The sequence below is a fragment of the Callospermophilus lateralis genome, chromosome 6 (genome assembly GCF_048772815.1).
Source record: "Callospermophilus lateralis isolate mCalLat2 chromosome 6, mCalLat2.hap1, whole genome shotgun sequence".
NCBI classification, from domain to species: Eukaryota; Metazoa; Chordata; class Mammalia; order Rodentia; family Sciuridae; genus Callospermophilus; species Callospermophilus lateralis.
The window spans coordinates 114,818,168-114,841,567 of record NC_135310.1 but is presented as its reverse complement, the minus strand read 5'-3'; the positions used below and the strand labels follow the sequence as shown (position 1 = coordinate 114,841,567).

General features: G+C 51.5%; 2 protein-coding genes across 5 annotated transcripts in view; one reads left to right on the top strand and one right to left on the bottom strand.

Annotated features, from left to right (window-relative positions):
- Positions 1 to 11,766, top strand: part of Daam2 (dishevelled associated activator of morphogenesis 2) — a 105,577-nt gene extending 93,811 nt beyond the window's left edge. For both annotated transcript variants that reach the window (XM_076858772.1, XM_076858771.1), the window contains 8 exons: positions 510 to 616; positions 758 to 846; positions 3,950 to 4,118; positions 4,254 to 4,361; positions 5,607 to 5,667; positions 7,120 to 7,251; positions 8,330 to 8,500; positions 8,825 to 11,766. In XM_076858772.1, coding sequence (XP_076714887.1) covers positions 510 to 616; positions 758 to 846; positions 3,950 to 4,118; positions 4,254 to 4,361; positions 5,607 to 5,667; positions 7,120 to 7,251; positions 8,330 to 8,500; positions 8,825 to 9,046 — 1,059 coding nt within the window. In that variant the 3' untranslated portion in view covers positions 9,047 to 11,766. The remainder of the gene's footprint in view (positions 1 to 509; positions 617 to 757; positions 847 to 3,949; positions 4,119 to 4,253; positions 4,362 to 5,606; positions 5,668 to 7,119; positions 7,252 to 8,329; positions 8,501 to 8,824) is intronic.
- The window catches only part of Mocs1 (molybdenum cofactor synthesis 1), a 29,189-nt gene continuing 16,880 nt past the window's right edge, over positions 11,092 to 23,400 (bottom strand). The window contains exons 4-11 of one of the 3 annotated variants that reach the window (XM_076858773.1): positions 21,692 to 21,856; positions 19,670 to 19,731; positions 19,263 to 19,374; positions 18,838 to 18,950; positions 18,292 to 18,402; positions 16,124 to 16,244; positions 15,599 to 15,646; positions 11,092 to 13,777 (exon numbers count right to left, since the gene is read on the bottom strand). In XM_076858773.1, the coding sequence (XP_076714888.1) occupies positions 13,026 to 13,777; positions 15,599 to 15,646; positions 16,124 to 16,244; positions 18,292 to 18,402; positions 18,838 to 18,950; positions 19,263 to 19,374; positions 19,670 to 19,731; positions 21,692 to 21,856 (1,484 nt within the window). In that variant the 3' untranslated portion in view covers positions 11,092 to 13,025. Of the gene's footprint in view, positions 13,778 to 15,583; positions 15,647 to 16,123; positions 16,245 to 18,291; positions 18,403 to 18,837; positions 18,951 to 19,262; positions 19,375 to 19,669; positions 19,732 to 21,691; positions 21,857 to 23,400 lie in introns of all 3 variants that reach the window. The other 2 variants (XM_076858775.1, XM_076858774.1) reach the window with 2 other exon arrangements.

Below are 23,400 nucleotides of genomic sequence, written 5' to 3'. Positions count from 1 at the left end.
TCCATAGCACACAGAATGAGGTTGTTTATACGGTGTTTAAGGTGATACAATTCAGCTGAGCTATAGGGGGCTTTCTGAAATGAAGCAAGGGAACTCTCTAAGGGGAAGGAAATATTTTTTACTTTATTCTTATGGTACAGTGGAAGGTCTTGACAAAACCCAATGAACTGCACATTTAAAATGGGTACATTTTATTTCATGGAGATTATAGCACAATAAAGTTTGCTCAAAAAGAAAAATCATCCGGCTGTGTGGAATCACTGATTTTAAGTAATTACTTATTTTTAATCCAGAATAATGTACATGACTGTATGTAAGCTATATCTCAGTTTCAAAAGGTGAAAAGAAAAAAGAAAGAGGTGCCATCCCCTGAGCAGCGGTCCACAGGAGAGACCTGTCTCTGAGGCCTCCGTCTGGTGCACCCATCCGAGCACCTGGGCTTCTCATGCGCTTCACCCGCTCCCAGCTGCTCACCAGGGTCTTGTCTGACTCGCCCCTGCTCTTTGCAGCTCCTCAAGTTCATCCCGGAGAAGAGTGACGTTGACCTCCTGGAGGAGCACAAACACGAGCTGGAGCGGATGGCCCGCGCCGACCGCTTCCTCTATGAGATGAGCAGGTTGGGGCGGCCTTTGTGGCCGGAAAGGGGAAGGAGGTGGCAGGCCCAAGAGGCGGCCAGAGCTGGCTCCTGGGGCTGGGGCTGGGGCTGGGGCTGGGGCTGGTGGCGGTGGCCTTCTGATGTAGCTCACCCTGTCCACAGGATCGACCACTATCAGCAGCGACTGCAGGCCCTCTTCTTTAAGAAGAAGTTCCAGGACCGACTGACTGAGGCCAAGCCCAAAGTTGAAGGTATGGCTGAGGGCTGGGGGAGGGCTGGGGGAGGGCTGGGGGAGGGCTGGGGGAGGGCTGGGGGAGGGCTGGGGGAGGGCTGGGGGAGGGCTGGGATGGAGAGGCATCTGGGAATCCATGAATGGGGCAGAGGGAAGCTTCTTCCTTATTCTTAACCCAAAAGGGAAAAAGAAAGGCAAGGACGAAATTTAAACTGTGATGTTGTAGAAAAATGGGCTTATTTATATTAATCTCTGTGCCAACCATGTGACACATTTCTGTGTCTCAGCATGCAAACTCTCTGCCCTGGAGAGAATCCTGTCCCACTGTGGAACAGAAACAGGAGAAGATAATAGCTGCACCTAGAACAGCACCTGGTGCACATTGAGCTCATCTGTTTTGCCCACCTGAGAGTTGCTAAGTTCATAGAAGACCTCTGGGCACATTAATTCATGTTTGAGCTACTAAGAAGTGAAAAACTACATACGGTGATTCATGGAGGCATCTGATTTTCTGAGGCAGGAAAACCCCTTCAAAACAGGCCATTTCAGATGGGAAATCTTTAATCTCTGCCTGGTTTGGTGGTGCACAACTGTAATCCTAGCTACCCAGGAGGCTGAGGCAGGAGGATTGCAAGTTCAAGGGGTGTTTCTACAATGCACTGAGACTCTGTCTCAAAATAAAGAGGCTGGGGTACAGCTTAGTGGTGGAGTGCCCACTGGGCTCAGTCACCAGTGCCACAAAACAAAACAAAAACTGAAAACCAACAAGAAGTATGATTTCTGACAACCATGTACCAAACATTATGCAAAAAGAAAAAGGTGTCATTTGGTCCTTACAACAGTCCCATGTGTGAGTGCTATCATCACCCTCTATATGCCTGCTTTCTCATCTCTGTTGCCTGGTGACTCTGGCAGTGGTCATTGGTGGGTGGTGGAGCTAGGATAAGGATGCACTTGCTGTCTTCCTAACCCACGCCTTTCCCCGGTCCAGTGGTACTGTCCACAGGACATCTTCCTGGGGCTGCCTGTTGGGATGGCAGAGGAGGGAGGGGCAGAGAGTTGCAGAAAAGGCAGGAGGGCAGGGTAGGGACAAAGGCTGGGAAGCCCAGCAGAGGGGAACAAGAGAGCCTGTGTCCCCGATGCTGAGGGTGCAGGGCTTGGGGCAGAGCAGAGCATGGGCCCCCCCTGCTGGACGCCAGGGTCAGTCAATATATTCATGAACATATCCTCCCTGGCAGCCAGTCCAGGGAATGGACCTTGGTGGAGTCCAGTGGGCTGCTTCCAGGTGGCTTCTGAGGAAGGATGGAGCCTGGAGAGCTAAAGGCAGACCCTTTCTATAACCTGAACCCGGTCTCCCATCATGCCATCCTCAGGCAGTGAGGGACCTGCAGGTGTTTAGAGATAATGGGTCTGAGAGAGAAGGAAAAACTCAGGAGTGACTCTGCATCGCTAAGCTCTGGTGGTATCTCCTCACCCTCTGACCAGGCTGATTCCTTATCTTCATCTTCCTGCCGTAGACAGCCTTTGGGGCATGAGGCACAGATAAGGCGTTCAGCCCAAGATGTGTGCGCTCAACAGTTTGTGTGTCCTGGCTCACTGGAGCAAATGGGAGCAACTGCCATTGGAGTTTCAGAACCAGAGCAGCTCAGCCATGGGGTAGGGTTAGTTCCAGACAGCTTCCCGTTCCTGCTCCTAAGTGCTTCCTGATAGTCTGGGGATGTTCTGGAAGGTCTCCCTTTAATATCGAGCTTCACAGAGCAAGATGAGTTTGGAAGACAAAAGTTCTGGGAAAGTCACTCTCCGAAAGCTCTGCTGCTTAAGACTCGCTCTGCTGGAGGATGTCTGAGGGCGAGGTAGGGAAGAGAGGGCTGGGTTGGCTATTATAGAATCAGATCCTGTGCTTGATTCGGGGTAGAGAATTATGCAGCGGCTAAGAGTCACACTCTTCTTTCCAGTTCTTCCAGGAAATATTCCTGGAGGATCCAAGATGGAGCCTATCCTAGCTGGGTCCTGGGCTAGTGACACCCATCCTCTCATCCTCCAGCAGGGACTCTGGGTCAGCTTACCTAAAGCCAATGCACCAACTTGGACAAATTTGCCCGTTCTTCTATGAATATATTCAGAACATATCCTGAAATATATTCTTATGAATACGTTCATTGCTGAGTATACCAAATTTACTGATTCTTATTATGTATTATTATGAATACATCCTCTGAATACAGTCAAGATGAATATGGTTGCAAATGTAATATTCTTATGAATATATTCATGAATATATTCTTCCTGAGTGTATCTCAAATGTCAGGACTGCAGAGGGGAGTTTTCCCATTGACACTGATTTCCTTTGAACCCCTGTCATTTTCTGTTTGGCCAACATTTTAGCATTTTTTAAGGATCCCTTTGCAGATTTTTCAAATAGCATATCAACCTTAGAAAAATTATCCCAAGGAATATAAATTGCCAGAAACTTTTAGAACTATTTTTTTTCCAAATGAACTTTTTATTGAAATAGGACAAAGCACAGAGGAGAGCCCCACTTGATGAATTGGTATAAAGTGAACCCCATATACTCACACCTGCTCAGACCTGGAAGGTTTCCAGACCCCCAGACTCCTCTGTGCATCTTTCTCCTAAATGTTGCCCCCTTCCAACTATTAAGGCCTCCCTCTTCTCCAAAGAGACTTCTAGTAATTTTTTTTTGTTATGAATTTTACTTATGTAAAATTATTTTACTTATGTAAACTTATGAATAATTTCATGCTGGCTTATTTTGCTCAACATTGTGGCAGAACTTAAAATTTTTAAGTGCTAGGTTTAGGAAGGAAAAGTATCATATTCATAGAAAGGACATAATAATCATTTTATGCATGAAAAGGTTTTTTTCAAGTATGTTCTTGGGGAAAGTATTGGTGCTGTCCGAGAAGACTGGTGCCTTGGACTTGGTGAGTTCGTCTGTGTCCGTGGAGCTGGAATCTTGGAGATGAGAAGTGGGAAAGCCTCTGGCCCACAAGAGTTGAAGACATTGGACAGTGGCTCTCTGAACTCTATCGTGGCATCTTCTTGGGGTGTAAGGGGAGCAGCTTCCCTGCTCAGGCTCTGACCTGTCCCCCCTTTCCCAGCCATCCTGCTGGCCTCCCGGGAGCTGACTCGCAGCAAGCGTCTGAAGCAGATGTTAGAGGTCGTCCTGGCCATTGGCAACTTCATGAACAAGGGGCAGCGCGGGGGCGCCTATGGATTTCGGGTGGCCAGCCTCAACAAGATTGCTGACACCAAGTCCAGCATCGACAGGTGGGGACCTGTTTGCCTCCTTAGCCTCCAACTCACCTCACCCTTGACCTCTCTCCCCAGGACTCCCTGCCTGTGGGTCTCCTCCTGACCCTCATTCTGCTTCCTGGTCCCTCACCCCTGACCTGTCATCCACAGAAACATCTCTCTGCTCCATTACCTGATCATGATTCTGGAGAAGCATTTCCCTGACATCCTAAACATGCCTTCGGAACTGCAGCATCTTCCAGAAGCCGCCAAAGTCAAGTGAGGGGTCCCTCTAAGACGTCCTTATCCCCATGATGACATGCACCTTGGGCTAACTAGGAGTGGGCAGCAATCCAGGGGCTGCTTTTGGGAGAACCAGACAGTTTGTTCTTAGATCCTTATTTCAGTGATGCTTCCAGAAAATACCAAAAAGAGGAGTGGGAAGTAAGCTAGGAAGAAACGGAATGCCCAAAACAGGGACCTTGGTAAGCCAGTTACCACGGTAGGAAAGTGGCACCAAGCCCCACTAGGCGACTCCAGGAGGTTGGATATCCACCCATGGGGTAAGGGCACTGGGGCAGTCACACAGTATCCTGTGTCATTCAATGGCTGAGGGCATCTCAGGAGGCTAGAACTCTCTGATCATGGGTACAGGTTGAGAAGGCTACCCCAGAAAAAGTGCTCACCCAGCTGGAAGAGTTGAGGCCATGTTAATGGATGGATGGAGGACATAGCATGGGGCTTCAACAGCCTTTGCTACCGAAATCAGACCTGAACCCAAGGGCTGATAGAAACCATCTCCAGTGGAACCAGAAATGTAAAAGGCTAATAGGTATCCAATGCTTGCTGCATACAAAGTATCCTGTGTCTTTCTTCTGTTGCTATCACATAATACCTGAGACTGGGTAATTTATAAAAAATAGTTCATTTGACTTACAGTTCTGGAGGCTGGGCTGTCCAAGAGCATGGCCTCAGGGTCTGCTTAGCATCTGGTGCACCATCACATGGCAGAGCACATCATACTGCAAGACAGCAAGTGTTATTGCTAGCTTGGGTCTTTGTCCTTATAAAGCCACTGATAACATCATGGGGGTCCTTACCCTTATGACCTCATCTAATCCTGATTATCTCTCATCAGCCCCACCTCCAGATGCCATTAATATAACTTTTTGATACAGGAACTTTTGGGGTCACATTCAAGCCACAGCATCCTGTTAAGAACTGATAAGCAGTACCTGATACTAATAAAAAAATAGAAGTCTGAGCCAGAGGCCATGTGTTAGAAAATATGGAGCATGGTATTTCTGATCCGAAAGGGTCTATGCAACAGAACTCTATGCACCAGCAGGCAGAAGGAAAGTGATTTTTCTAGGGCCACCTGTTAGTAGCCTAAGCAGAGCTGGGACTCAGGTCCACAGACCCCCCAGGCCACTGTGCTTAGTGTTGCTGTCCACCTGAACCAGCCTCAGGTCCTCCTCCACCGTGCAGAGCTGGTGAACTCCTCTCCCTCCTGTCTCTCCACAGCCTGGCGGAGCTGGAGAAGGAGGTTAGCAACCTGAGGAAGGGCCTAAGAGCTGTCGAGGTGGTGAGTATGTCATCAAGCATGCCTGGGCTTGGGGGGTGCTGTCAGAGAAACAGCTGCCCATGCTGCTCACACTGGATCCACGGTACACCCCAGCCTGGGGCACTTCTGTGACCTAAAGCTCCTGGCTGAGGTCCAGCAATTGGCACAGTGGTCACAGCCCTCAGGATTGGATTATCTGGGGTTTAGATTTTGGCCCCCACAGAGGGGACAACTGAGGTTGTTTCTATATTCCTGTCCAACATGATGTCCATATGGAAGGGGATGGAGTGAACTATAAATCTGCCATGTTTTAGTTCAATTCAAGTGGATAGGAAAGCGGAGAACTGGCTAGGAATAGGGGTCACGCAGGGTTGCACAGAGGTCTGCTGGCCCCAGAAAATTCTTCCTCATGTCTCTTCACCCGACTGGGTCAGTGGGGGACCCATTGCTGTGCTTGCTGAAGGCTCAGGTGTACTGGTCCATTTAGGATGTCACGAACAGAGTCGCTTATAAATAAGAGAAATGGCTCCCAGATCTGAAGTCCAGGAAGTGTAAGATCAAGTTGCCAGCCGATTCAGTGTCTGGTGAGAGCTTGCTCCTCAGAGATGGCACCTTCTTGCTGTACCCTCACGTGGTGGGAAGGGCAGATGAGCTCCTGGGGTCTTTTCTATAAGGGAACTCATTCCATTCACATAGACTCTGCCCTCACGAACCACCACAGCTCAAAGACTCCATCTTTCTAATGCCACCCTGTTGGGAGAGCAGGATTTCATCCCATGAATTTGGAGGAAACACACAGACCATAGCACCCAGACTTTGGCCTTTCTCATTCCTGCCCTGATGCTTCTCAGCTAATACCATCTCTGGCTCTAGGCAAGGCAGGCCCAGTATTGGGATGTCCTCAACCTTTTGCCCCTCACCCCTCCAAAACCTCTCCCCTCTTCCTTGTAGGGAAAGGGAAAGTGTGAGTGGGAAATGGACTTCAAGAAAGAAGTGACATTAAGTATAAGAAATAACCTTTTGCCACAATGGGGCAAGAGGTGATTTCCAAACATCCAACTTGTTAGTGTGGTCCATGGACCAGCAGCATTTGCACCAGTTAGGAGCTTTAGAAAACACATATTTTAAATCTTCACATGACTCCCTGGAGGTCTTGTTACAATGTAGATTCTCACCCAATAGGTCTGGGGTGGGCCTGAGGCTGTGCATTTATTAAGATTTCCCAGGTGATGCTACTGGTCCCAGAACACATTCTGTGTAGCAAGGCTCTTGAAAAAGAAAGATGACATTGGTAGGTGAGGGCCTAGAGGTGGGTGAAGTGGTGGATAACTCATACTCTGTACCACCCTGAGGACTGTGAACTTTAGGTGTTCCCTCTTCCAAAGGGAGGCTCAATGTCCCATGAGTGGCAAATGGGGGTGGTGATGATCCCTGAATTCCTGATTCTAATTCTGAATCACTCTTCCTTCTCAGGAGCTGGAGTATCAGAGACGCCAGGTGCGAGAGCCCAATGACAAGTTTGTCCCAGTCATGAGCGACTTCATCACAGTATCCAGCTTCAGCTTCTCAGAGCTGGAAGACCAACTGAATGAGGCCAGGGACAAGGTAAGGGTGCCCCAAGTGCCCCTTGACCTCAGCCAGACCCTGAGCCCCACTGCTCCTCATCTCAGCTGTGTCTAGCAGAGCTCCTTCACCCCTGCCTCCCACAGACAGCCCAGGGGGAACAACCCCAGAGCCACAGAGCTTTGAGGAGGAACTGTCCCCTCACTCCTGCAGGATGCGTGAGCATATTGTACCCATATGGATAACCACATATTGCAAAGAACACAGTCCACTTATCAGGGTTGAGGTACCACCCTCCTTACAGGTTCGCTAAGGTTTCACAAGCCCACTCAACAAATAGGACATGGAGGTGACATGCCCATGATGGCCAGCTATAAATGGTGGAATCGGCTGAGGAGCCTAACTCTGCATTGCAGCTTTGGACTTGATTGTTTTGCTTTTCCCAGCTTCTTAGGCTGATCTGCACATATGCCCCGTATGTGGGGCTTTTGCAAACTGGATTCTTATTCAAGAGGCTTGGTGTGGGGTCTGAGACTCAGCATTCCTAACTGGCATCCAAGAAGTGCAGAGGCTGCTGGCCCAGGGAGAACGCTGAGTTATGAGGTGTTCCTTAGAGGCTGTTGCTTGGGTTGAATTAGAGATGGTAGCTGTCAGTCCAAACAGGGCCCGACACGTGTAACTATTCCCTTGCATCTATTCTCATTTACTCCCACAATAGCACTACAGATTCTATTATTTCCATCTTACAAACGAGGAAGTTGAGGCACAGAAGAGTTCAATAAGTAACCCAATAACTAACTGATCTCAGGTTCAGTCTGACTGGGCAGTTCCTGACCTCAGGAAGGGCTTCCCAAGGTCTACACTTCATGACCTGGACCTTCACCATAGCAGACCCAGAGGTGTCCTTGAGGTGACCTGTCAGTCGGTCCAAATCCTACCTCCCCAGGTGTGGGCCTCAAGCTTTTCCTTAGCTTTGTCCTTATGCATAGATAATGGGGTCTCCCCACTTCCTATGATCCTGGGCTTTGGACTGGGCCATGCTCTGCCTGGAGCCCAGCTAACCGCAGAGCTGAGCCCCTTGCTTGATGACTCTCCACCAACCTGTTCCCTCCCCGCACAGTTTGCCAAGGCACTGATGCACTTCGGGGAACATGACAGCAAGATGCAGCCCGACGAGTTCTTTGGCATCTTTGATACCTTCCTGCAGTCCTTCTCAGAGGCCCGGCAGGACTTGGAGGCCATGAGGAGGAGGAAAGAGGAGGAGGAACGGCGGGCACGCATGGAAGCCATGGTGAGGCTGGGCCTGGGGCAGGATGAGGACAGAGGGGAAGGCCTGAGCGGAGGGTCAGGGCGGGGAGCCACTTGGGGGTAGAATTGTTGGGCTGAGGCAGAAGGGACTGGGGTGCACTGGAGCTGCCAATGCCCATCCTGGAAGACAGCAGTGAGAGGTTGGGGCATCCTGAGAAGTAAGGTGGGGGCGCTGGTAAGTGAAGCACCCCCAGTCCAGGGGTGGCCCCCAGCTATCAGGCCATCAGTGCAGCAAGGGGACTGTGCAGCTGCCCTGCCTTGGCCCCTGTCCCTGAGAGGGCTCCAGCTTCTCGACCCCCACCCCCAGCTGAAGGAGCAGCGGGAGCGGGAACGGTGGCAACGGCAGCGGAAGGTCCTGGCGAGCAGCACCCTGGAGGAGGGAGGAGAGTTCGACGACCTGGTGTCGGCCCTGCGCTCTGGAGAGGTGTTCGACAAGGACTTGAGCAAGCTCAAGCGCAGCCGCAAGCGTTCAGGGAGCCAGGCCCCAGAAGCCACCCGTGAAAGGGCCATTAACAGGCTAAATTACTGACCTGGGGAATGGCCACGTGGGCGGCCAGGAGACGGGGACAGCTGAGAGAGGCTGAGTGGAGGAGGCGGAATTCGAGCCCCAGGCTGGGCCCTGGGTGAGGCTGGGTGGGGCTGGACCAGGTGTCTCCCCACACTTACCTTAAGGGACTCTGCTCACCTCCTCCACATTGATTGTTCTGATCCTGGCTCCCAGGGGGAGCCTCTGAGGTTGGCTTGGACATCCCTGGCAGGTCCTGGCCAGGCAATCCCAGACTGAGGGGGCCCTGTTCCTGCTCCCCACCCTGGGCAAACCCACCCTAGCACAGAACTGTTCCAGATCTAGACTGGAGAGGTCCATGGACCTTGTCCCAATCTGATCTCCTGCGCAGTGGGGAGTAATGGTAGTTGGGCCTCTGAAAGCCAGGGGGAGGGAATCCAGGCTCCTGTCGCTGAAGAGGAGGCTCAGTGGAATATGAATCTGGGAGCAAACTTTTTTCTTGGCTGGAAACCGAAGAGGCCTTATGTAAGATGAAGGTGATGTACGGACCAAAGTCAGCAGGACGGAGTAGCAGTGCCTGTTTCCCACAGTGTCAGTCCTTTGGTCCCTCTCCCTTCCCTAACCCCATGTCCATCCTATCTACTAATCTACAACCCAGCAAATGTACCCCAGGGTTCCCAGGACTATGACTCACTCCGAGGTGTTTGACAAGTCTGGTGAGGGAGGGAGTAAAAGATTTCATGTGTCCTCACACTTCATTCTTGGGCAAGGGATCCTGTGACAACTCCCTACTGTCCTGAAGTGAGAGTGACCGCATATGTTGCTAGAGTTCCTGGGAGCCCCTCACCAGAGGGTGACACTTGAAAGCCTAGTTCCATGCAACAGTTCCCTGGGCTCCACACCTTTTGAACACCTGCCCCAGGGCAGAAGTCACAGAGGCCTCCTGCCTGTCCTGGCTGCAGAGATTTCTTGGAACATGAAAAGTTGGCTGAGGCTGGCCCTGGGAAGTTGGTTCCTGAGGGCCAAAGCTACCCTCTGCATTTACGGTCACCTCTAAGGATGGTCCCCCTGGAGGCATTCAAAGTGGGGCTAAGAGGACAGGCAGGGAACACTGGGGAGATGGGGAGACAAGGCCACTGACTTCCTTGGAGAGCACAGTGCTTGAAGGAGCCAAGGGAGGACAGCTGAGAGAAGGCGCCCACTTCCACCTCTGGTGGTCAGTTTGGTTCTTGCAGAGGGGCCCATACTGGTCCTCCTGTCCACCACCTTCATTTTGTCCATACTGAGTTGTGCTTGGCAGATCAGCAGAACAGCTGTATCTGGACAGGTCTTCTTTCTTCCAAATGGAGGAGGGTGAGGTCAGCAGAGTGAGATCAGCTCCATCAAGGCCTGTATTTTCTAAACACATACCTTCAGGCTAGCCCTGCCTGATCTGCACCATCAGCTGGCTCCTGGTCCCTTCCCTTTATAGTTCTCATCTTCCAATCCTATCTTCCTGGCTCAGGGTCGTTGCCAGTGGACAGAGTGGTGGGCTGGGCTCACTTTTGAGCTGCCTATCTTGGGTCTTTTCCCTATATCAGATTCCTGGGGTGGGATCATAGTAGCTGTGGGGGAAGACACAGGGTCAGTGAGGCCAGCATGTGAGTTGGTTTGAGGGGGAGATCATAAGTGTTTTGGTGGGAGGGATCCGAGCAAGTGCAAGCTTGGTCAGCATAGGTGTGAAGAGGCCATCCTGGGACCTAGGAGAGGGTTAGGCAAAGGCATAGGCTTCTAAGAAGAGCAGTTGCTGAGAGCTTTGTTACCTCCATCTGTACCCCAAGAACCTCTGCTGCGAGCAGTGGGCTCTGGGAGGATGGGGGTTCATGATGGGGTTTCCTAAGGTCCTCTCCCAAACTGACTGGGCTGAGTCAGCCAGGGGCAGCAAATGGGGAGGGCTCTACTTCTGTCCAACCAGCACCATCCAAATCTTGGCATTCCCAACTACCGTGGAAGCCCGGATATGCACCAGCAAAGACATGGAATATGGAAGCTGTTCAAGACACACTCAATTCTCAGCAAGGCAGGGTTTAGTTTAACTGTTTACAAGGGACACATTCTTCCAGAACCCAGCCTTCTCACCCCCAAAATATTTTTTTCTATTTATTATTTTCTGGATCTGGCCAGTGGCTCTGGCACTAGATGCCACTGTGGCCAGATCTCCAACAGTGCCTTGGACTATGGACCATCACGGTCAAATCAATAAGGCAGCCCTGGTGCCCAAAGTAGGTAGCGGGGTTGGTACTTGGTGTTAAATGATTAAGCCTGTATATATGTTTCTTGGTTTTGCTTTCCCCAGGATTCCTGAAACCTTCTTACCCCTTTGGGGGTAAATTCCTCTAGCTAATTTGTGTCCACTGTAAAATTTATAGTCAACCTCATGTGACCCTTCTCAACAGCGGCAGCAGCACCATCTCCCCTGCCCATGATGGATGTATTTAGGGGAGTTAAGAAAATTCTCCAGGTGGACGGAGAAGGGTCTGGTCTGGGTTCTCCCCCATACCCCTCCCATTGCCACCAACTGGGCAGCCATAACCATCTCTCTCCACCCTCTACAAGGGACCTCTACCAAACTTCACGGCAAGGCTGCTCCCACCAGCTGTCTCAGATGACAACTGAGGCTCATGTACAAAATCTGCAGTGTCCTTTTTACCTGCACCTTTTTTTATAAGAATATATTGTAATACTAAAAAATATTAAATCCATACCATCCCTATCCAGGCTGCTAGAAACTTGTGATTCCTCCTAGAGGGGACTTGAGGTGGGCTGGGAAATGGTCACAGTGGGGCATGTGCTACAGCCAGCTGGTACCGGCTCCACAAAAGTCTGCAGTGTTACGTGGAGAGCCAAAATTGGGAGTATTTGTATCAGGAAATTGCTTTTCAGAGCTGGTTATTCAACCTTTGCCAGCAACCTCAGCAGGGTCACCACTGAGGACACCCCCACAGGAGCCCATTCACATGAAAGAACCCAGGGGGCCAGGCCCATGTTTGGGGGTGTGGAAACAGGAGTCTCCAAATCACTCCTGGTTACCAGTAGCTGGTGATACAAGCAAGGTGGTTGGGGTGCATCACCCCTACCTGACAAAATTCCTCTTAGCGTGCATTCTCACACCTCCCACTCCCCATGGTGGGAGGGGGGAGCAGGCATATGGAGAGAATGCCATTGGCCTTGCCAGGGTCTCCCTGCCTTTCTTGGGGAATGGGTCTGTGGGATGGATTGAGGTGGAAAAAACCGTAGCTGCCCAACACCCCCAGATACAGTCCTTGTTCTTGCCTCTCCAAATTTGGCACCGTGGCTTTATTTGTGTTGAGGGCGAAGATCATCTTCAACTCTCTTCTTTCCCTGACATATTCCAGAATAAAGAGGTGTGTGTGGGTGGAAGGCAGTGAGCAGGTGTGGGGTAAGCGGTCAGCCAAGGGTCCCCAGGGTACCCCAACACGTGCATTCTGTGTAAGAGGGGGACAAGGTAAGGGAGCTGGCGGGTCAGTGCAATTGTTAAGTCCAAAGCCTGTAGGTGGCATCAGCCACAGACTAGGGCCAAAGGAAGGGGCAACTGGCTCTTTGGAAAGAGGGATGGCAGGAACGGAGGGACGGCACAGGGCTGTGGCCACATGAGATCGGGAAGGCCACACTATTGGAGAGAAGCTGTGATACATTCTTAAGCAAGCTTGTGCTTTTCCCTTCTCAAAGTGGGTTCCTCTGCTTAATGAGCCCTTATTTTCTCCCCAGGAACCAGGGGAAGAGAGAACCCAAAATGAGTAGTTACGGGTTGGGTTTCCCGAAGCTAGTGTCTCCAACAGTTCATAAGTAACATGTCCTGGTTTTCCTGTCACCTGGTGATGCTCTCTGTAGTCCCCTCCATTACCTCAGTGTCTTTGGAAGACTTAAAGGTCTATGGCATCCTCTCTGCATAAAGGGGACTTCACAGGTTATTATAAATCATCTAGCAGCAAAGGGACAGGCTCTAAGCCCGATGGAAGTCCCCCCGCTGGCCTCCAGTCTTGCTGATGAGTTTGACCTCCCCCACCACGATGTCCCTGCTGACAGCCTTGCACATGTCATACAGGGTGAGGGCGGCCACCGCAGCAGAAGTCAGCGCCTCCATCTCCACCCCGGTGGGGCCCCGAGCCCGACAAGTGGCCTGGATCACTGCAGCGTGGCGCGAGCTGTCCAGTTCCAGCTGCACCTGGACGTGGTTCAGGGCCACATGGTGGCACAGAGGAATGAGCTGGCTGGTGATCTTGGCCGCCTGGATTCCAGCCAGCTGGGCCACCACCAGGGCATCTCCCTTCTTTAGCTGGTTCTGTTGGACAAGCTTGAAGGCTACAGGCCCCAGGAGGACCACAGCTGAGGCCACAGCCACCCGCTCTGTATCTGGTTTCCCACCCACATCTACCATTGCTGCCTGTCCTTCCGAGTCCACATGTGTTAGCTGGTCTGAGGTCGACCAGGGTCCTGAGTGGGCAGCAGGAACCCGGGACCCTGGGCTAAGGCACTTTGAATTGGTGTCCGAGTCTGCCTGGGAGCTGTAGTGTCTCTGAGGGCAGCCAGACCCCATCCACGAATGGGTCTGGGGGATGCCACGTCCTTTCCAAAAAGTTGCCATCTGGTTGGAGAAACTCACTGTGGGTCTCAGACCCTGAACATGGAGGGGGTCCCGGGAGAAAATGCTCAGGCTGGCTGGTGGGGAAGAATCTTGGAGCAGCAAAAAGAACTCTGGAAGACAAGAAGGAAGAGAAGAGAGACTAAGCCCAAAATATAGTCTTTTTTCCCACCTGTTCTCTCCAACCCTCTCCCCGCCCCACCTCAAGTTCTCTTTCACACTGGGGAAAAAGACAAGAACAAAAAAACAGTGAGAAGAAACAAGACAGAAGACAGACAGAGGTGTCCACAGTTCACGCTTATAGCCCTTTGTCAGGCAATGATGGTGCAGGGTCATCCCTGTCTTCCCTTTGTCACACAATCTTCCAAAATTCCCTTAAGTACCACCTAAGGCCTGAAGGCTGGAGTGTGGATTGAATAAATCCTCAGTGTCCCTTCATTTTCTTAAAAGAAAACTGTAGTTGGTCTCCCCATAAATTATCAATTATAGCTATTTTCTTCTTCATGTTCCCTACCAAGAATTAGTAGAAATCATTTAGTGTACAGATCAAATATAAAAAATACTTGATCTACTTAAAAAATGCCTTTCAAGTCCCTCTGGCACAGTAAAAGTGCACATAAACTAACAGGTTGAGTCCAAGGGTCCAGAGGACCTTGGGAATTTTGCAGGCTCTTGCTGTTGTCCAAATGGTGGCCAAGAGACCAACAACGTCAGTGCCATCTTAAAACTCATTAGAGATGAAGAATCCCACTCTAGTTCTCCTAAATCAGAATCCAAAACAAGATCCCTAAGTGGCTCATATGTACATGGAAGTCTGCGAGGCTCTGTCCTAGGAACTCTGCCTTTATAGCAAAGACAAGTCCGTGACCCTACATCCTTGAGAGTAATGGAATTCCTTACGAAGTCAAGGTTTCCCAGCTTCTGCTTTCCATCACACTCCGATCCCCAGCCTTGTCGATATCAGAAGCACACCCTCCCTTCTTGGGGGATCATCAAGGTGCTCCCCTCTCCTTGCTGTGAAGGTGCATCAGCACAGGCTAAGACCCACCAAGAGGACCACTGCTGTAGTGGAGGCACAGGGAGGTGCTCACGGTGGCGTTTTCCTAGAGCTGCCTCCTTGGGTGGCTGGTGTGCTAAGGCTGTCTCTAGCTCGCTCCAGCATGCATTCCTTTGCTCCAACCTCTGGAGAAAAGAACCCTTTGTTTCAGTTTTAATCACTGTGTTCTCTTGTCTAATGGTCTGATTTAAAGGGTCCAGAAATGGGTGTGACGCAGGGTCAAGGCCTCACCTGCTCTATCTTGGCCCTATGCCAGAAAGGCACAGTGGCCCTCCAGCTCTTCATGGACTGGCCCAATTCCCATGGGTAGGAGACCACACATAGCTTTACAAAGGGGTGATGCTTCCCGAGCACATTTTCTAGAGTTCAGGAATTGGGAGGTTAAGATCCTAGCCATCTCCTGCCTGAAATGACTAGTAACATTGTGGCAGCTGCCTCAGTCTGTGCCTGGCACAGATGCACAGCACCAACCTCCAGGGCCAGTGGTCCAGGCGTACGGGCATGGATTACTCCATACTGCAGTGTGTCCAAGCTAGAAGATTCCTGAGCGGAGGAAAGGGTCTCTACTTTAACCAAGAGCTCCATTCTCAAGGGACAACTAACTTAGTGACCATTAGGTAGTCCCTAATGCTTTGCCCTGATTTCTGGTGGGACAGAAGTGATTTCTGTGGCATGTACTGAAATGGGGAGCAGTGGGCAGGGAAGAGAAGAAACAGTCAAGGCTGGAGGGGGTAAGAAAAGGCGAAGGGGTAGAAGAAAAACAAAATAAAGAGCTCCAGGATGAGGTGCAGGAGCTGGGGTGCCTGGTGGCAGGGCCCCACCCCACAGGACCCCCCAATGACAAGGGTGAGTGGTTACGTACTGATGGGTCACCCACCGATGAGGATCATGGGCCGGTTCTTCATCTGGGAAATAGTGAACATGCCTGGGGTAGGGAAGGATGGGGAGGGAGGGGAGAGGGAGGGGCAGAGAAAAGGCAGGAGAGAAGAGTTCACTAAAACGAACGGGAGGCCCACGTGCTCCGACAGCCCTACACATATGCTAGCTGTGACAAAAAGTCCCCACATGCATGTAGCCACATCACCCAAGACAGAGGACAGTCTGGATGCCCAGGGCACTGTCCTCCCTAACAGAAGACAACACATGGAAATAGGAAATGGCAACCCTCTCTCCCCAGCCGGTAACAGCCAGTAGAATTTCAGGTCCTCCTGTGTAGCCCCTGCCATGCTCCTCTCCCTAAAGGAGAACCACCACCCCAAGTCCAGAGCTCCAGGAGTGAGTTGCAGCAGGGACACTTAGACCCACCAGCTTCTTCCCGGGCTTTCAGTCTGCTCACCCCTAATTCTGAACCTCCCTCCTATTGATCACAGCACCTCCCTGGCCTTCCCACTCCCGGCCTTACCTGCATGACGTGGCTTCTTCCTGCCCACTGCAGCCCCAATGATTTTCAGCAGCTCCTCCTCAGAGGCCCCTGCCCGCAGGTGGTCCCGCAGCGATACCTCCGAGTTCCCGAAGAGGCACACCTGTGTGGGGTCAGGACAACAGGCCCCTCACCACTGAGCCTGAGCACCAGTGTCTGAGCCTCCATGCAGGATCATACACAAAGCAGGAAACCCAGCCACGAGGGACAGAGGGCGATGAATGGAGGGGTCAGGGAGGCTGAAGCAAAAGAAGCAAAAGCAGACTTCCTGAGGCCCATGTCTGATTTAGTCATATTTCCTTTAGTGAACATATCATACTTTGAAAAGTTAAATAGAGCTGGGTGTAGTGGTGCACATCTGAATCCCAGTGACTCGGGAGGCTGAGGCAGGAGACTGCAAAATTCAAGGGCAGCCTCAGCAACTTAGTGAGGCCCTAAGCAACTTAGGAAGACCCTGTTTAAAATAAAGAAATAAGGAGGCCTGGGGTATATAGCTCAGGGTAGAGGACCCTGGGTTCAATCCCTAGTACCACACATATTCACAAAAAATGTCAAACAGATGCCAACAGAAATAATACAAAAAATCCAGGCCCGTATCTTGCACTGTAACGTTCAATGGAACAGCCTCTTTACCACCAGTGGACCCCAATCAGTTGTAACTGAGTCCTTAGACAGGACATGCATATCCATCTCACCTCGGCCCCTCGGTCCTTTCACTGGTGGACATTACCACCTGCCCCACTCCTATTCAAGCCTGTGAGCCCCACTGGGTAGCTGGGCATTTGAGGGCTGGCAGAGATGACACTCTGGTCATTCAAGCTTCACACAGTGCTACCCAGCTTCTTTGAAAGGCTGGGCCCCACAGGGGCTCAGGGACGGATGCGGCAGTCCTGAGATGAGAATCAAGAAGAAAGATGGGCGGGACATTTCCTCTCTGCTTGACATCTCTGGTGGGAGTGGCTTCTTTTCACAGCTGCCAACAAAGCCAAGCAGGCCCCCTCTCCTCCAATCCCGAGCCCTCACTGGGTGATATCACGTCCTGCCTTTTCCACCTAGGTAGCTGCTGCTCATCTGAGTGCCTCTATGTGACTTGCAGGTTCCCTTCACCCACACACTACAAGCAGCCTCTTCGTTACACTCTTTCCAAAAACCCACCGTGCATTTTCTGCTGGGAAACAGGCAGCAGCTTCAGTCCAAGTCAGTTCTACATTTCCAGCCCAGGAAAGTCCACAAACCTTTTCAACAACCCTCTGGGTAGTTCCTTTTGGATGTTAAATTTGATGCACCCAAACTCAATTCCTCACCCCAATCCTCAGCAGGTCTTGAGGCTCAGCAGCCACTTAAACACCTTCCTTTCCTCCACTCCACACCTCGAGCTCTTGGATTCTCAAATCCTCACCTCACACCCCTGAGTGCTTGGGGGGGCACTGCTGAATCATCGTCTAATTAGTCTTCCTTATCTTCAAATCCAGGATGGATGGGACTCATGCCTCCCCTTGTTCAGAAACCTTACGAAGCTCCCGACTGTCAACAGAACTCGTTCTGAACCAAAGTCCTGTATAACGTGGTCTCCTCGCCTCTGACTTCAATCAGTTATGAGCCTCAAGTACACACCCTCCCTCCTCACTCCTACCCCACCATCCTTCCAGGTCCCCGGAGATGTAGTGCTCTTCAGGGTCCACCACCCTCACTGCCTGTCCAGACATGCGCCTAGCACAATTGTGGGCCTCTGCGTACCTCCTCTTTGGGCTCACCAGTGAGCTTTTATGGCCTTAAAGGGAGCAGGCTCTTGTGTTCCCCACAGGGCTGAACACACAGAACATGTTTATCAGATGGGAGGAATAGATGTTGGCTTCAGAGCTGAGCCCCAGGCCCGGTGGAGGGGCTGATCCGGGTGGGTGTGGAGCAAAGTGCACACTGGTCCTTCAGCTCTCCCCTCTGGGAGCACTGAAGCTGGATAGGGGCTCCCAATAAACCAGAAACTACTTCAGGGGCCCAAGAGAAGAAAAGAGGGAGGGAGTCTGGGTCACAGTGCCTCAGGGGCCATGAGTCCACTGCTGTAACCTGCTGCCTCCTCTCCAATCAGGGCTCGGTGGGGGGAAATGAGAACATAGGGAAGTGAGGGGTCTTTGTGGAGGAGGGGTGCTCACCTTGAGGTTCCCATCAGCTGTGATCCGCAGGCGGTTGCAGGTCCCACAGAAGTGCTCAGACATGGATGTGATAAAGCTGACCTGGCCTAGGAAGCCGGGGATTCTGAAGGCCTACGAGGAGAAGGGCAGCAGAGGCATGGGGACAGGCTATTGGGCCAAGCACGCCCTCCTCCAATCAGGCCCCCCTACTCCACAGCCTTCTCTGAGGAGCTCGTGGGAAGGTGGCACCCAAAGCCCTGAGATGACAGATGACACCAGTGTGATGAATGACTGGTGCCTGGCTTGTCCTAGAGGGACCTGCTGACAATACAGAGACCTGTGGGCAGCACGTCTAGAGAGACCAGTTGGAGAGGGACAGCAGGCTCTCCAGCCACCTGCTGGAGTGGAACCCTCAGAAGAGATGAAGCCTCATCCCAGCCCCATCTGCTGGTTCATCCAGGGATAGGAGGTCACCAAGGCACTACTGAAACACACCACCCCCATGCAGCCCCTGCCTGCTCTCCATCCGGGAGCAGAGGCCAGTGGCCTCCGCAGCCTCTCCCTAACCTTGGCTGTGCTGCATTCCTCCTCTGGCAGCTTCTCCAGCTCTGGCCACTGCTGCCGGATGGTGTCCAGCATCTCCTTGTAGCTGACCATCTTCTTGAAGTTCCACTTGTTGCCTATATTTGGATTGGGGGTAGCAGGGGGAGCTCTTGAGTCACAGAATTGAAGGGTTCTTCCAGTCCATTTTCCCATGCAGCACAGGAACTAGACTCCAGCCCCTTGGATGGGAGGACAGGGACCCCTGCTCAAAATGGCTGGACCAATCACACTCCACTGAGAATGCCCAGCACAACGCTGAGCCAGCACCAGCCAAGCCCCTCCCACTATCCCTGCGGTCAGCAGTACCCACAGGGTGAGCCCAACCTTGTACACCTCACTCAACCCCAGACCCAATTTCCTTACCCTTGCCTGCCACCCCTGTCACTGACCGTCAAAGGGCATGTACTCTATGAAGCGTATGTCCAGGGGGAGTCCCTTGGTCAGGGTCACGAAGTCCAAGAGCTCGTCCTCGTTCAGACCTCGCATCACCACGCAGTTCACCTGGTCAGGGGCCATGGGACCATGAGGGACAACCCAACATTCTTTTGGGATGACCTTTAGGGCTCTTAGCAACTGCAGAGGTCTTCCACTGGGGGACCCAGTCGGTGCCTCTCCCCCCAATTCTCCTTAATTTGGAAGATTCCCTGGGGCCATGCAGTGTGAAGGGAAGTAGTGGGAGATACACTTCAGCTGTCCTGGCCAGGGACATTGTCCCCAGGGCCAGGGGAGCCATGTGAGAGTGGAAGGCCAAGTCAGGTGGGAGAGAGGAGAAGTCAGCAGTGTGGTAAGTCCTCACCTTCACAGGGCTGTAGCCCAGCTCGATGGCCTTGTGGATGCCCTCCATGACCTTGTGGAAGCCTGCAGGGAGGGAGAGAGAATCAAGGACCCAGGAACTTCCTCTCTCCCCCACCGCAGGGAGCCTCACAGAACACTTCGTCTGCAGAGGGCAAGCATTTTCTATAACAGGTCAGAGAATAAACATGTAAGGTTTTGCAAGCCAAGAAGTACAATCGAGGATTCCACATAGGTAAATGCCATGTAGTATTTTTGGACTAAATTCAAAGTTTGATAATGAAGTATCTTTTGTAATACAGATCTACAATAGGATGGAAGGAGGGAATTTTTTTTTTTAATAAGGATACTATTTTGCTTAATGGGGTTAACGATTAATGTTCCAAATCATTAATTAATTCCAAATGTTACCTGTAAATCCATTCTAGGTTCAAAGGCTGTACAAATAGATGGCGGGTAGATCTGGCTTGTGGGCCGTTGTGTGCCAGCCCCTGATCTAGCTGAACCCTCACATCTGGATGAGAAAGCTGAGGGCCAGGGGAGGCACTGTCCTGTGGGGGAACCGGGGAGTGGTCTCCCTCTCACAGAATGCAGGTTTCCACCTCTCTCACTGGTCTTTTCCCTGTCCTTCATCAGCAGTCCGTCCTTCATTCACTCAGCATATACTCAGAGCACCAATCGTGTGGGTGCTGCTCCAGGGCTGGTAAGCCATTACTGGGCCTGTTGTCACCTCCCTCTGTAGTTAACCTTGGGCGGTGCCCAGGCCATCCTGAAACTCCTTGGGCACCCAATCATCTGAGCCCAACTGCACGCTGACCCCTCCCCACCTGAGGTGCTGCAGTCTGGGTAGTGGCCCCAAGGGAGGGCACCTGTTGATGGTCTCTGTTCTTTACAGCATTTGCCCAGTGAGGGAGGACAAGGACAGGAATGTGCAGTTTTTACAGAGGACACTGCTAGCCTAACCAAGGACCCAAAGTTCCCTTCTAAAGCACTACTCCCAAAGGCAGGTGACAAGAGAGTGAACAGGGGGACGATCTGATGTCAGGACATGCTATCTCCAACATATGCGCCAGGGAAGGACAAACAAGGAGAGGGGAGTAAATGGACATGGAGATGCCCTTGCAGTTTCTCTGCTCGCCATCCCCTCAGAGGGATCTCCCTTGCACCAAATCCTCTGGGTTCTTCAAGGTCAGTACAAATGCCTCCAGGTTGAGTTCTCTCCTCCTGGTGGCACTTCATCAGTACCACCAGACAAGCAGTGGTTGTCTGGATACTTCAACTTTTTGTCCTTAGTAGCCTGTGGGGTCAGGGCAAGGACACATGTGTCTTCTGTCCCCTGCACAGCATATGGAGCAGCCCTTTGCTGAGGAAGGAGGCTTGGTGCTTCCTCAACACTCAGAAAAGCACAAACAGGGAGCCACGTACCAGCAAAGGGGAGGAAAGAGGATGGGGGGAAGGATATTGACACTTTTTCCAAAAAAGTGTCCGAGACCTGAAGCTTCCATGCCTAGGAAGCCAGACCCTGGCCCAGAAAGAGCTGGCTCTACCTGTCTATCTCAGCTCCCCCAAACCCTCCAAGGCCACCAAGCAGAAAAAGGGTGTGGGAGTGTGTACAGGAGGGTTGAACGAGAGAGGCTTATATCCAGTTGGGCATAGGACAACCATAGGGGACTGCTGGGGACACCCTCCCAGCAGGGCTCACCCTGGCTCTGCCATCTCAGGTGATTACTTCCATCATGGTCAGGCCCACATTTCTTCAAAGCTCACCTTAAGGTGACCAACTTAGCCAGCTTGCTAGAGACTGGTTTTAAAACCCAAAGGCTTTTATTCTGAAAATTCCCTCTGTCCTGGGCAAACTGCGGCTGAGTTTGGGTGGCAGGGAGAGCTGGGTCACCCTGGTTCGTTAGTATTTCATCCTCAAACAGTGGGCATTTGGCTCATCTACAGCCAGTGACTGGGCCCCTCACTCAGCCCCAGCCATGCAGGAACTTGAGAGGATCACCCGCCCCAACCCAAGTCTGATCACCTTTCCTGCGGACGATGAACTCAAACTTGGCTGGCACCAGGGTGTCCAGGCTGATGTTGATGGCAGTGAGACCTGCTTTCTGAAGTGCGGGCAGCAGCCGGGCTAGGTTGATGCCATTGGTGGTGACCCCGATGGTCTTCAGCCCTTCCAGCCGGTGCAGCTGGGCTGCAGAGACAGCACAGGGTGGGAGACATCAGTGTTCATCTTGGTGAAGCCAGGAGAAAGGCTGGAAGGCAAGACTCGGACCAGAGAGAGGGAGGGAGTAGGGTACTCTGGACCTATTAAGCAGACTTGGCTAAATAAAAAGCGTCAGAATAAAAACCATGGCAACAATCGCCAAGAAATGAAATACTGACTGCTCACTCAGGGCTGGGTGCTCTGCAGGCACAGCTCGCTCAAGCCTCCCACAGCCATCAGCATTATTTAGTAGATGCTATGGGCTCAGGTCTGGAATGTGCCCAAAGTCCCCACCTGCCAGAGGCTTGGTTCCTAAGGTGGTGCTATTGGAAAGAAGTGGAAGCTTTAAGATGTGGGACCTAGTTGGGGGTCCAAAAAATTGTTCAAAGTCATGCAGCTTCTAAGAACAGCTGAGATTCAGGTCCATGTGTCCTTGAATCTAGGACTGTTCCCAACAACCAACAACACAGGGCCTGTGTAACTCTGTCTAACAAAAACAAAACTTGAGTTCAAATTAAGTACTGTTTGACACCCCCACCCCACAACTCCCTAGGAATAAGGATCAGAAATTCATAGCTGTCCTGGAAGGTGAGAAAAATTTCATCAATGGCCTAGAGTGACAAAGAAAGGCTGGAAGACAGAAAGTGGATGGAATCAGATGGAGAGATGACCACAGCCCAAAGGCACCAAAGAGGGTTCTGTAAAAAGGTGCAAGTGACCAGTATGTGCCAAGCTTGGTGGTCTGTGTACAAGAAGCAGAGGGATCTAGAGGCAGGTCAGGAAGTTGCCTGGCTGGGGATCATATCCAGATAAGCTGGGCAAGCTGGCCTCACTCCTCCCTGAAAGCAGGGGAAGGGAGCGGAAGAAGGGCTAGAGCAGCAGGTGGACACTACGGCAGCCTGCAAGCAAAGCCTGAGGTGCTGCAGATCCCCTTGCAAATCAAAACCCACAGATGCTCCAGTCCCTTTTATAAGAGGGCATAAAATGTGCATCTAACCACTGCACATCCTCCCGTATCTCTAGGTTCCTAATCATACCTAGTACAACCTAAGTACTATGTAAACAGGTTACACTGCAGAGGTTAGAGCATAATGACAAGTCAAGTCCGCTCATGTTTAATACAGATGCAAAAGAGGCAGGTCGAACGACTTAGTGCATGTCAGCAATAGCTTAATGTTTTTCACTGAATAACTCTGATCCATGGTTGGTTGGTTCTGTGTATGCGGAAACTGATACAGAGGGCTGACAATAGCTACAGAAAGAGAAAACGTGACAGGAAGCAAAATGAACACATGGCAAATGAGCAAGGTGGAAAACTGAGCACAAGGAATTCCTGAAGAACTATACATAAAACCAAAGACAAAAAAAAAAAAAAAAAAAAAAACCCCACAACCCAAACAAACAAAAAAACCCCACCTGATGCTGAGGATATAGCTCAGTTGGTAGTGTGCTTGCCTCAGATGCACAAGGACCTGGGTTCAATCCCAGCACCGTACACCCACCTGCTCACATTCAAATCCAATTAAAGTCCA